Below are 14,607 nucleotides of genomic sequence, written 5' to 3'. Positions count from 1 at the left end.
GATATTTTGCTCGTTCAATGAGGAGAGGTGAGTGCACAGAAACACAAAATGACATTTGAAAAAGTTCAATTGGAGGCAGGTGGACTTCTCTCTGCTGTACAAATATTCAATAATGTAGAAAACAAAATAAACAAAGAACATTTTGTTTTTTAAACAACTTTAAAACCTAATGATATTTTTCCCCTCTTTTAATGTGGCTGTTCCATCAGGTCCTGTAACATTGCTCTGATCAGTCATGAAAAATAGGCAAATTTAGACAGAAATCGTCCAATTGATCTGTTGATGCCATTGATCTGAGTTAATGCAGCAACAGTCTGTCAATCAGTCGATCAGCACCATTTGAAGATGATCTACTGACCATCATCCAACAGGTATGAGCTCCTCATCAGCCATGATTCTGGCCTGACGCTCCTGCTATCAACGTGACACGAGTCAACGTTTTACAGTCAAAATATGGAGAGAAAGACACAGGAGCTCATTGGAGCGCTGCATCCGGAGCTACATCCATGAATCTCCGCGCACAGCATCCTCTCTGCACCCCAGCCACACTGGACTCCACACGCACGGGTGTCCAGCTTTTTCTATCCCTCACACACTTGTCTTTACTGTGCATTTTCTTATTCAGTGGCAGTTATTAGTGACAATTGTTTTATTTAAATTATTTTCTTATACTAGAAAGGCCAACTCGAGTTTTTTTCCCATCTCTAATGTGTTTTGTGTCAACATTTACTGCAGCCGATCTCTGCATATGTGTTTGCACCTGCTTGTCAGTTGTACTATTTTCCGGTGCTAAAACAATCACCGCAAACAGTTCCAGATTTGATTGATTTGATTGAAATTGCATTGCGCCCACTGCATTAATTCATTTACATTTCCTCCTACCATTTTTTAGCTCCCCTTATGAGATCCGCCTACTATGCATATTCATCAGAGAGAAACGCGCTAACTGGATTGTGGGCGCATTGTGACGTGCAGAAGACACGCAGTCCTGATTCCTGGAGTTTGTACCCCTTATTAGCGCGTGGAGTGACGTTTGCACATGTTTTAATACCCCTAAACCTTTAGTGAATCCGCCCCTATGAGTGGATTTTTCAGAAAGTCACACACGTGTCCAGTGAAAGCGGGTGTCGGGAGGCAGAATATTAGTGGCAGTAACCCCTACTGCAGAATGAATGAACTGTAACAGCCACTGAACATCACAGTGAACTGAACGTTCAGAAACAAGCTTCGGATGTGTGGAAAGTGATGCTCTCACAGGTTTAACGGAACAGAGGCATCGTGGTCCGTATGCAGGACAGTGTCTGATCGTGGAGGGAAATTGTGTGGGAGCGAGTGACAGCAGACGTCATACTACTGCTGAATATTTGTTTTTATTTATATATTTATGTATAAAATAAGATTGCTGATTGTTTAAATAAAAATAAAATACCGGTAATAAATAGAAGTTTGTGGAATGGGTAGCGGCGCTGGTTAATAATAAACAGCATAAACTTGTCAAATCACTGCGTTAAGTTTATCAGGAGCAATCGGAAAATTGCAAAATTATTGGAATGCGGTCAATACAGCGGTACGTTCAATAGCCGTTCAATACGTTATATTACTCAATCATTTCTAAAACATGTTGACATTCAGAAAACCTTCTTACCTGATGACCTGCTTTAATCTGCTCCAAAACTTTGTTGTAACAAACTTCCTCCATGTCGTGAAGCTGCTGAATCTAAACAAGACAAATCATATTTGGTGATCTATGTAAAATGATCTTGTAAGATTTATTAAAAGAAAAAACATATACATGGGGCCATGCCATTACAGGCATGAATATATAGGGCATATTGATCATCTCACATAAATTGGCATTAAAGCAGGTTTTGTTTACCTTGTTGTTGGTTTTGATGCCCACAAATGTTTGTCCGAGAGGCACAGGTCTAAAGCGACTGTCGAAGAAGAAGAGCCCGATGTAAGGGTTGACATGAAGGAAGGATGCCACGTCCAAATAATTGGGCAGAGTGGCTGAAAGTCCCAGTATCCGGATCATACTCTGAGTGGACTCCACCTGATCATCACAAAATAACAGAGTAAAACATTTTAACACAGACTGTGGGCAAAATATTTTCACCAGAATACTAACCTTAGTTTTACATCAACATTTAAAATAAATGGAAAACAAATATAACCAAGTCTAAAGTGAAAGGTTCAGTGTCCTTTATCTTAAGGTTCTGATCACCAGATACTTTTAAAGAGCACATAACACCAGTTTTGACATCCATGTTTTTAGAGTTTGATTTCTAGAGAAATTCAGTTGAAAAATGGTTCCCCGTCATGTTCAGATATGAGTGAATCTGAACATGAGATGCAGAAAGACATTCATTCAGCCTCATCAATATGAACCCAATATAATGAGGAATTACAGGCCGACAACGCGTCTGTGCTCAGGCTGTAGGACGAGGGAGACTAAAAAAATACTCGAGTACAATTATAGTTTGAATTAAAGGTATTTAAGACTCAGGCTTCAGCTGGAACAGACTACAGAGGTGTCTAAAGCCGCCATTTTGTCTGGACCATCAATAGGCGAGGTCACATAATTTGTCACAACACCTTTCTTTGGATACTGTTATACATAGGTGTGAAATAATTATGGCTCAGAGCTCCACTTCAATGAGGAAACTCCACAGTGTGTGAGAGTTGTTGGTGTAATGATAATAAAGATGATGTTATCTAACTCTGTAGGCGGTGCCAGTGAGTGAGCTCTCAGTGCTGCAGTGAACATAAAGGAAGCCTCACAAAATCCTCATGCCTGCATCACAACCCAGAGCGTCAGTGGAGTACTGTTTAAGAGAGAGTAAAGGTCCCCTAGGAGAGCTCTTCTTCTCTGCCTCATTGTCTACTACAAAACCACAAAGTTGGAACTGTCGCCCCTGCGGTCACAACAGTTTTTTTTCCCTCTTTCGGTAAACAAAGGGGGGTTACATCGACATCTTTAACTTTTCTTGATTATTTAGAGCAGAGGTCACCAACACGGTGTCTGCGGGCCCTGGCTAGCCCGCATGGACCATGTGAAGTGCCCTCAGGCCTGTTCCAACAGCAGGACTAGTCATCAGTTAACTCTATCTAAAAAAATATGATTTACCAGGCTTCAAACACACAGACGACGGATGTAGTAAGAGCCTTAGTAGAGTTAAATACTGCTACACTTGATAAGTTTTTGTATCAAATTAACTACCCTTAAATGTGTATTTTCACTGAAACATTGAGACAATTGTGTTCAAGTATCGCAGATAGGATTTCATTAAAGATGCTGCAGATTTAGTGTTTAGATTTTGATGTTTTAAAAAAAAAAAAAAAAATTAAAAAAGAACGCATTGAGTTTTATAAAATCTTACGTAATTGTTATATTGTAAGAACATGCTAGTAAAATAGGAACATGATGATTTTCCAAATAAAATGTTTCAGAAGTGGTCATTTGAAAATGAAACAATTACATAAATTTGGGAGAAATACAGTGTTGCATGTTGAAACTTAAGTATTTCTTAAGTTTTTAAGTAGATGCTAAGTCTTTCTTTGTTATCGTTCTGTTTAATTAAAATGAAACTGGGAAATTGTAGTAGTACTGTAATTCTGTGTGTATCAAAATGGTAGTCCTGGTGGTGTGTAGCTCAGTGGGTTGAGCGCCCGCCCCATGTACGGAGGCTATAGTTCCTCACCTGCAGCCAGGTCCAGGTTCGATTCCCGGCCTGGGACCCTTTGCTGCGTGTCATTCCCTGCTCTCTCTGATCCCTTTCCTGTCAAGCAACTGTCATATTAAGGCCACTAGAGCCCAAAAAATCCTTTAAAAAAAAAAAAAACAAAAACAAAAAAAATGGTAGTCCTTCGGATTATTCAGCAAATTTGAAGTAGCTCATGGTTTCAGAAAGGTTAGAGAGACCCGATTTAAAGCAACCACAAGCAGAACAAGTTGTCATTTTAACTGAAAAAGCTGCTAAATGATCTAAAAAACAACCTGAATGTTTCACTCCAATAGAAAACAATGGAATGTTTACAGGCAGTGGGGCCGTGTGACATCATCAATCACCTAATTTCAAGATGGTGGAACACAGGCTCTAATACTGTAGTCCCATTTTTAAATGGCAATGAAATAAATATAGTGCATAATAATTGTGTTTTGTTAGGCATAGATCTACTAATAGGGTACATTTTAAAGATTTCTGGCAAAACCTGTAAAAACAAAGGATATCTTTAAAGCTTGTAAATGCTGACATCACTAGACTAGTAGAGTGATCACAACATGTTTGTACCATCAATAGGGTTTAAAATGTGCTAAATGAATGATGTAACTGTAATTGTGAAGGCCTAAGGACATTCTTTAATATACAAAACGTGTCTTTGAGACACAGTAGCAATGAAACACTGCTGCCAGTTCACGAGTGCTCCACTGACAACAGGTATTAGGTTAATGGTGCAGATGAAAAAGGCAGTCTACTTTAGCACATCAACACCACATGCAAAGTCTTAAAACAGATATACTGTATTATTTGTTTAAAGGTACAAATGCCCGTAAACTGTGTTGACGAAGCTGTGCAGTAGATACATAAAAAGAGACCATAATCTTATGTGTCTAAAGCAGTGACAGAAAATAAAGGATAAATAGGAAATGAAAAACAATGGGCGCAGTGTGAGCTGTAAATACAAAAACAACATTGAGCTAAGTTTACATGAGAACACAAATAAACCAGGAAGTTTGACTGATTAGAACAAAATCAAGAAATGCAAATCCCTTCAAAAAAGGAGAAGAAATATAGGAAGTGAAGCCCTAAAGGTGCAGAGTGAAGTTCTACATATTTTACTTGGGAAACAGAGTGGGTCAATTTTCTGCTCTTCTGTCTTTAATTTGTCTCTAAAAGAGCACAAAAGCTTTCCCTCGGTTTATTATGGAGGAGGCTGAGAGGAGAGAGAGGCTGGAGGACGTATCAGGACAACTCCTGCTGGGAGTGACAGGTAAGATTGGTAAGGCCTTTCATGTGATGCACTACCTGTCAACACTTCCCATCAAGATAAGACTAAACCAGTCCCTGCTGGCTCACCCGGAGCATGCTGCACATGTACATGCACATGCACACCAAACACCACTGCAGCTCATATTATACATTGCTAGGAGTCAGTTAGGCTACCTTCACACTGCAGGTCTTAATGCAAAATTCAGATTTTTTCCAAAAATCTAGATTTTGTCTAATCATTCATATTGCAAATTAAATGCATCATCAATCATTTTGGAATATGAACATAATGCAAACCTGAAGTGACCTGCATACGCAGAAGAGGTCTAAGGTGACCTATGATCGCACAGGCACATACAGTGTTTATGGAAGTAAATATGGTGGCGTCCACTAGTGTAGGACTGTGTGTCGCACTGAAAAAGTTTCTTTTCAACAGAAGTCTGCACTTCTTTTACTAACTTTAAAACTTTAACTTTAAAAAATCACTTAATAATGGTTTTCCTACAGTTATATACATTCATTTAGCCTCATTCAGAGGGCCAAAGCTGAAAAAGTTCTGTTTCCTCCCTCTCTTGTTATTCCACATTTTGTAAAAAGTCAACTCCAAATGAGCTTTTTCTCCCAATAATATATCATGGGGTTGAAACTCCTCCTCCTGACAATCCTGGCTCCTCCTACCCTATAAAAATGTGAGCTCCTCCTCCCAAACTACCTCACAAATAAAAATACCACTGCGGTTTAATATAGAATATACATTATACTTTATTGTCATATATGTAAAGCTACATACATGAAATGTGTGCATTTAACCCCTCCCTGATGAGCAGTGGGCAGGTGTAGCACCCAGGGAGCAGTTAGGGTTAATATATATACTGATCAACATCCCACAGTGATGGATCAGTGAGATTAGAACCAGTGAGCCTATGAATACAAGCCTGTTCCCTTAACCACTAGTCCCTTTATCCACAGATAATTATATATATTTACGTTCAGTATATAGATTATCCGAAGCGCAGTTTGAGCGCTCATAATCAGTTCCACTTTTAGTAGACGTTATACAGCCCTGTATCGATTTCTGACATGATCTGAAGCATTTGTGACCCAATGTGACGCAGCGGTTGGACAAAACAATGGACTATCGTCTTAAATGGGCTAGTAATGTGGCTATAACAGGTGAGGATGACAAGAAAGTGACGTAGCAGCTCTGGTGAGTGTTTGAGACTCAATGCAGAGCCTCATAACAAAATGTTTTGGAACATGGATTAAAAAAATAAAAGCAACAAAATGAACTCAGGCTTTATATTATACATTATACTATAACAAGTGTTGTCACATGATTACAATTTGTAACCGCAAATAATCGCATAACTTTTCTGATTTAAGCGTGACTAATTGCGTTTTGAGTTGCACTTTTTTCCTTTTTTTTTTTTTTGCTGAAACTGCATCGTGTCGTGTCAATGTGAATGGAAGATTTAAGCAACTTTGTTCCATCATATGTATTGTGTTAAACAACAACAAAGGATCAGAAGTTGTTCAAAGAGCTTCTTTTAAATAAGGGTGCAACGCTTAGTCGACATTGTCGACAAAAATCGGTAATAGAAATAGTCACTGACAAATGTATTTGTTGACAATTGTCGGTTACGTCATCACCGTCGTTTTCAAGCTGAGGACGGAGCTGGACTTTGTTTCATGAGGAGTGGCTCATCTCACCTTCTATATATCTGCGCTCAGCAATGCATGCACGTTACGCCCTCAATTTAGCCAAGAATGGCCCTAAAAACCAAGTCTTTTGTCAACAACCTATTCTCTGGAGTGGAGCGCTGTTACCAGGAGCTCCACAACGCACGCACGCACGCACAGACACAGACACAGACACACACACAGCCTGAAGCTGCTGTGCCGTTAGACACCGCTACCAGACCAGACACCTAACAAAGTGAACCAGTCCAAGTATCTCTATCAGATCCACCCAAAGTTCCACAAACACGTTGACAGATGAACCTGCAGCAACAATTATGAACTGGAAACTGGACTAAAGCTAACTAAGCTAAGCTAACCCACCAACACACAGACTGGGCTAAGAGCTAATGCTAATGACTTCAGGAAAAAGTTTATATTAAAGATTAAAAAGACTATTGAAGTTATCTTTTCTTCTCGTGTGCTTTTTTTTTTTTTTTAGAAAATAATGTATTTATAAATTAATGAAATAAATGCACAAATATGTTCATCTCAGCCCATGAAGAATAACTATTTGAGTCAGCAGCTACTGTAGCCTTTTTTAATGTATAAATGTTATTACCTGAAGCAGATTCTAGTGTTGATGTATTCAATTTAATTTGTGTTTGTAAGGAACCTGTTTATACTTTAAGTTGGGAATAATTGTATTTATTTATCCTAGAGCATTTCACCCTTAACAATAAAAAAGCTTACCTGCCCCAAGCCAAATATAAAAGATTGTAGCAAAATTGAGCAAATAACTGTTTGATTTATCAATTGATTAACTGTTTCAATAATCGATGACTTGTCGACTATTAAAATAGTCGTTAGTTGCAGTCCTACTTTTAAATTAATATTTCATTTTTCCATCTATGATTAGATCAGAGCACTCGTTGAATCACAGACCACATAGAGGATGAGCAGAAACACCAGTGGTTTGCTGTAAAGGGTATACGATTATTCATCTTCAGCTCAGTATGTAATTGGCAGCAGTGAAACAGTCAAAGAAACGCATTCCCAACCAAAGCTCTTCCAAGCAAAACATCAACGTGATAACTGGCCTGGTTGTGATACATTTGCATAAAATGGGGGACAAATATCACTTAGTTTACAGGGATTTCCATATTAATGTGAGCCGAGGCACCTCATGCATCGGCAGCAGCTGCAGGAATTCGTTTAGCACAATCAATTATAGCAATCTGTCAGGTGTGGCCATAATTGGACAGAGAGATGATGGAGGAGGAGGAGGAGAATGGGGAGTCGCCTCTACTGGGAAAGAACTGAGGAAGAGTTTTCTACTGCACTGAGAGTTGAACCCATGTTGGTCTAGAGAAGGTGGATGACTCACATAGAAATACAGACAGACGTTTCTATTCATGCAGGGAGATGTACTCCTATGTAAAATGTGAAACTCATTAAAGCCTCTCAATTATGAACAAAGCTAAACATTTCTCATACATTTACTATTCCCATTACAAAAACTAACGATAAGAATCATATCTAAAATCCACGACCTTGTGAAATATTAAACTCTTCATTTTCTTTAAAAAAAATCTCAAGCAATCAACATACAATGATTTATTTTAAGAACATTTAAAGCTCATGGTACCAAGGGCATTGGAAATGTTATAATACCTAAGATTGGAGGAACCAGGAAGAGTTTTTGTCTGTCTGTACATGGGTGAAATTATGGAATTATGGAGCCTGGATTCACATCAAAAGCAATGACAAAGTATTCAGAGTTTTAAGTTGATTCACAAACGTCTGATCTGGTTACCACTGATGGTATTTTGCATTGTGTTCTTTCATATCTGACTGATTAATAATCAGTTTTCCTATTCTGTTTAGTATGTTTGTGTATTTAACAGATTAGGAAGCACGATAATAAAACTGTATAAATAAAAAATGGGGGTGGGATTCAACAAGTCTTTCTTCTTCCCACTCCTTTTCAAGCAAACATATTATTGCAAATATGAGTGTCCATGGATGGTATATATTATTTTGAACATTTTTGATTTCCTTGTACACAAAGATTTTTTCATCCCTTGAAACAAACAAACAAATTAAATGAATGAAGAGTGCCTGTAGTGGAAATGTATAGAACAAAAAATGTGCCCAAAAACAAAACACATTAAAAGGACTTTTTAGAACCATTTCATATCTTGGGGCATAAACTATGGCAGGGGTTCTCAACTGGTCTCACCCAGGGACCCACATTTTGCCACAGTCATCAAAAGACAAGTTTCTTTCAAAATAAAAGACAAGTCCAACATGACATTAAGTATTTTATTTTATTTTTTTTGGCCAGCTTTCCGCGACCCACCCAGTACAGGTCCACGACCCACTTTTGAGTCCTGACCCACCAGTTGAGAAGCACTGAACTATGGAGAGTTGCCATTTTGGTCAGGATATGACGCACGTTTGTTGATCAGCATGGTCAGTCGGCTTAAAGAAATGGTGCATTGTGGGAGGTAGAGGCGTAACAGGTGTAGTTTTTCTGTTGTTTTGGTTCCGTGTGCACTCTCGGTGCCACCATCTCCAAGGATGAGCACCTGACTGCGTCCTAACGAACAGGTAAGTTCTCCTGACAAAGTTCATCATTTAGCTACAATGAAAATAAAAGGGAACAATCTGGTGGGGATGTGGTTAGTGCCATGACACCGCCCCATAGTATCCTCTGTAAGCAGAAACGTAGTAGTGCTCTGAACACGTACATTTACAAGCTGCATTGAAGAACTTTCAGTGAAGGAATTCTGTCAGGACCACGTCTGGTTTCAGATGTAACTTTGGCTTTGTGTCCAATAGCTTAGCCCATTAGCTTAGCCCATAGACCTCTCTGATAGCACCTGGGCTTGAAGTGGTCGCGGAATTTTGTTCAAATTGAAACATGTGTGTATCCCGTACAGATATTACGCAACCAACTTTTGGATAACTCTGACTTAGTGTAGTTGTTTAACTTAGAGAAGCTAAGTTTTTCTCTTGTTGTTATAGCAACCATTGGCTTTAGACTCCATTGTTCAGAAAGGTAAACCAGCGCTGGACAGTGATAGGTTAGAGTCGGCACTGCGTCACATTGCAGCTCAGCCAATCATCATTCAGCCTGTACGATGGTACATCAGATGATGCTGAGCCTATAGTCCTCTGAGGCTCAGATTCTTAGTGCTCGTCTGCTCCACAGGCTTTTTAGACAAACTTTACCTGGCTAACCCTAATTTACTACACACCATCTTTTGATAGAGTTTGTAATTAAAATTCACCACAGGTACCCTTTAAAAATGTCAAACGTTTCATTCACCAGCCCTTCTTTACACATACTCTTTAGTCTTACTAAAACTCTTCCACATCTACCTGAGAAAATCCTGCTACTTCCTGAGGAAATGATGACCTTCTACATATTGCTGCTACAGAGATGTTTCACTGCCAGCTAATGGTGAATTGTTCAGTATCCAAAGCCATTTACCGATAGAAGACCTTCCTCTTTCTTTCAAAAGCCATTGCATTTCATAGAAACGAGCGTAATTAATGAATGAATGAATGAATGTAATTAATTAATTAATTAATTAATTAATTAATGCAAATAATTTTTTTAATGAAAGGGCAAATGTTACAAGTTTTACTTCCTTCTGCTCCTTTTTCATTCCTGTTTTTCAATGTGGAGGAGAAAGAAATATTTGTTTTAAAATGTCTTGAGTGAAATAAGAAAAAAAAAAAAACAAGCATTGAAAACTGAGGTGTAATGTTGTAGCGTGTAGTTTTGAGTAATAGTGTGATTATTGTAGCATAGAATAATTTCTATTCTAGAACAGTTTGCCAATGGAAATTAAAGAGTATGCAAATATCAATTTAAAAAAATAAAGAAAATATCTCTATGTTGTATGTGTAATGTGCTTTTTTGTGTGTATTTAATCAAAATAAATAAACTACCACCTGCTTTCTTTCAAACACAAAAAGTATGTGTATGCAGTAATATTTGTAACTATTGATTTGTTTTTCTTTTTTCCTGGAGGGAAGCCATCTGCATCAAATCTCTTGTTGATTTTAATATCGTTTCTTGCAGTATTGCATTTGTTCGAAATATAACAGCATATCATTAAGTCTTTTGTTTGTATGGTAACGTAATTCTAATCAATAAAATCACCAAAACATCCTGTTTAGTCAAAACTCATTTCCATTATTCTCTTGAAGTGAATTATGATACTGACAAGCAGAAAGGAAAGCATTGTATGAATGTCCTGCTTTTTCTTAGCTCGCTTTTTGCTTTCTGTAAAACACTGACAACGGCACCTTTTTTCTTCTTCTATAAAATCAACAATGACTTTGCATTTTTCATGTTTCTGGGACTGAAAAAAATCCATTATTAGGGCTGCTAAAGTTGGACCGATGTAATGCTCATCTTTATAATCAATATGTTTTGTTCTTTTCCAAAGTGAGATCCTGTATGTTTTGATAGAACTATTTAAATTATGGTTCATACAGCACAGAGAGCAACATTAGCAGCGAGCATCAAGGTGACACAGACCTGATACAATATGTTTCAGTCGCTCAGCACTAAACAATAGTTTGAATGAAGCTTTTAATTGCATTGGGGAAAACAAAAGGCTTGTAGCAGAGTTCATGGTCTGAATACATGCAGTGATGGTAAACATCTATTGGAAGGAGAGAGAGAGAGAGAGAGAGAGAGAGAGAGAGAGAGAGAGAGAGAGAGAGAGCGAGAGCGCTTTGGCTTAATCTACAGAGATAGTTTGAACGCAACTTCCAAAGTGAGGTATTTACAGAAGTTGAGTGAAAAGTTATTATTTTAAGAATGCAATAAAAGTGTCTTTTATTTTCCCCTGGCTTCGCTCTGTTTGAGCAACACATGTATGCGACATGACACATGGCTAAAATGGTGTAAAGTGGGTAACTCGGGTTACCTGTAAAGGTTACAGTGACACAAGATGGCGACGCGTGCAGGGAATCATGGGAGTGGAAACCCATCTATAACAGCACTACCATGGTTAGCTTTTTGCTTTCTGAAATGTTTTTTCTGGGGAAATAAAGACTAAATGTCTTTTGCCTAATTCCGTCATTGTAGTCAGCATTTGTCATTTTTAGTCAACACTAAATTGAATCTACATCGATATTTCTATAACAAACACATCTACATTGAACATTACATCATGTTTACTCTGTTGATCCAGATTAGGCTACAATCCTGTAGCTGTTTGGAGGCTTTTCTCATTCCAATGTTCTTTTTAATTAAGATTTAAATGCAAAATCAAATGATTTTATTTTAGCTACACCTACTAGATGTGTGCCAATTAAAGAACCTCACGATTCAATTTGATTACGATTCATTGACCAACAATTATTACAACATTAATAATCATCACATAAAACCTACAGTATCAGCTCTCTTGTGGAATTTTGGTTTTTAAATAAAAGGTGGATTGATAAAAGAACACAATGATTATTTATTATGTTATCAATTATGAAATCCTGCCATGGACTCGTCATCATTGCTGTCATCAAGCTTAGGATTTTAAACTGTGTAAGAAAAGGTGGTGAACATGTTCTGATTTAAGTGAGCTCCGCTGTGTCCGTGTTTCTAGACAGGTCGGGGATTGGGGGGCCACATCGCTGCAGAGCGGAGTGGGCACATTGATGTAACTAGTCCACGGCCCCGAGAAGCAGTGAGTTGGGAGCGGGGCGGGGCTGAAAAGCTTGCGGCCCACGAGCCACCCTCCCAGGTCAACACGGTCGTGGCGCACCGCCGTTGAAGAAATGCTCCTGGCGAGGAGACACTGCTGCCACAGATACATCTTGACCAACTTTAAAATAGTAGAATACAGTTTTTAATTTGAATAAGTGAATCTCCCACTCAATAATTGTAGCTAGTGAGTTAGCTGTTGCTATCGCCTCCTTCACCTGGTACGTTCCTTCAGGTATCCGGGCGGCATGCATGACTTTAACTTTTGTTCCGCTAGCAGCGGTCGTGTTCCTGTCATTAGGAAAACATGCAAACTGCACAAAAAAACATTGGAAAAAAGTCTGGGATGGACCTTCACTCAGACGCAGATCCAGATACTGTACATACTGAAGCAAGAAATATTACATATGTTACACCGTGCATTAATTCTACTATATCTGTCTTATTGTGTTGAAATCTGGGGAAACGCATACAAAAGCAACTTACTGTACAAAAGTTACAGTATGTGTTTTGCAAAAAATATTAATTAAGATCATAAATCATGCAGCATACCTGGATCATACTAACCCGCTTTTTCTAAAGTCTAAAGAAATGAAGTTTATGGATTTGATAAAGTTTAAAACACCTCAAATTACGTATAAAGCTAAATACAAAACACTGCCAAAAAATGTATAATGATTTTATTCAAGCAGACAAGGGGAGTATGATTTGCGGGGGGGATTTAACTTTATAAAGAGAACATTCTGGACTACTTTGAAGAGCATGTGCATCTCAGTTTGTGGGATATCCCTTTGGAACAGTCTTAATATTAAACTTGTAACAACATAAATAAATTGTATTTTTTTTGATAAGCAAAACGTATTAGATCAGTACAAAGACTAGAATTTGATGGGTCTGTGGACATGTGGATGTTGATGTTTTGTAAGTATAGGTAGGCCTATGAATTCTTGCTTCTGTTTATATTTGTGGGTATACTATATATATATATATATATATATATATATATATATATATATACACATGCATTTGCTCAAATGTCATATTTCTTTTGTTCTTTGTGAAATAGCTTAGATGTAGGGGCAGGACTATAGGCGTTAAGCTTCCTTCTGCCTCTTCTCAAACATTGCTGAGGCTCCTTTTAAGTGAGCAAATGTTTTCTTTATATTGTTTTGTTATGTTTGTGATAAATAAATAAAATCATTAAACTTATCAGTGGAAATCAAACTAAAAGAAGTCCAGTTGTGCATCAGGAACTGAGCTGAACTAAACTTGCATAGTGCAGCAGAACCTCTGAAGTTGGTCCTGTTGATAAAGCACCCAGTTAGTCTTTGTTCAGTAATATCAGCTAAATCCACAGATAAAATGGCTGTGAACCACATAAACAGCGGACAAATGTACTGTCCACTTTCCAATTACCTTGAGGTTAACCTCGTCACAGAGGTCTCAGCTGCTCATCCCCTGTTATACACTGCCCTACACTTTAGATTTTCACCATGGCAATTGACAACACAATTTATTCATTTGAAACCTTTTCACTGCTGTGGGTTTTCATATTACTGACAGATTGCTTTGTCCTCAGGTAAAAAAGAAAAGCTTCCTGTCTATTAAAATCCAAGCAGAAACTTTTCCTTTGGACTGCGCTGACACTACGTATCAATGAGCCTTGACCGTCATCAACTTTAAAGACACAATGTAAATGTGTCACTATGTTTATCACAGGGGGCGGGGCCACAAACTGTTACAGTATCTGATCAGAGGGTCACATGATCAACATTAATGTCAGCATTACAATACTGACCAATCTGAGCTTTAACACAGGAAACTTTTGTCTTTGTTGTCATTTCATGTGGGTTTGTTGTTGTCTTGTGAATTTTTAGTCATTCTGTGTGTTTTTGGGCTCTTTAGGTCATTTTAGGAATTTTTGTTCAATTTGTGCATTTATTGGAGTCATTTTATGTATATTTGTTGTTGTGTAGTTTTATTGGTATTTTGTGTGTCTTTGGAGTTATTTTATAAACGTGTTTTGTATATTTTTGTAGTCGTTTTGTGTTTCTGTTGTGATTTTGTGTACTTTTGTTAATATTGTATGCATTTTAATGTTATTTTGTGTGTATTTTGAGTTATTTTGTGTATTATATTTAACTTCATGAGATATAATCTTTGCGGGATTTGTTTTAGGAGCCGCACACAATAAGGCCGAGGGCAGCATGT

General features: G+C 37.9%; 1 protein-coding gene across 2 annotated transcripts in view; it reads right to left on the bottom strand.

Moving 5' to 3' along the window:
* Window positions 1-14,607, bottom strand: part of ascc3 (activating signal cointegrator 1 complex subunit 3) — a 370,966-nt gene that overhangs the window by 85,237 nt on the left and 271,122 nt on the right. For both annotated transcript variants that reach the window (XM_028470288.1, XM_028470287.1), the window contains exons 12-13: window positions 1,877-2,053; window positions 1,646-1,717 (exon numbers count right to left, since the gene is read on the bottom strand). In XM_028470288.1, coding sequence (XP_028326089.1) covers window positions 1,646-1,717; window positions 1,877-2,053 — 249 coding nt within the window. The remainder of the gene's footprint in view (window positions 1-1,645; window positions 1,718-1,876; window positions 2,054-14,607) is intronic.

This window comes from Gouania willdenowi, chromosome 16 (genome assembly GCF_900634775.1).
Source record: "Gouania willdenowi chromosome 16, fGouWil2.1, whole genome shotgun sequence".
Lineage (NCBI taxonomy): Eukaryota > Metazoa > Chordata > Actinopteri > Blenniiformes > Gobiesocidae > Gouania > Gouania willdenowi.
The sequence above is the reverse complement of the archived record's forward strand: the minus strand, read 5'-3'. Positions and strand labels throughout refer to the sequence as shown.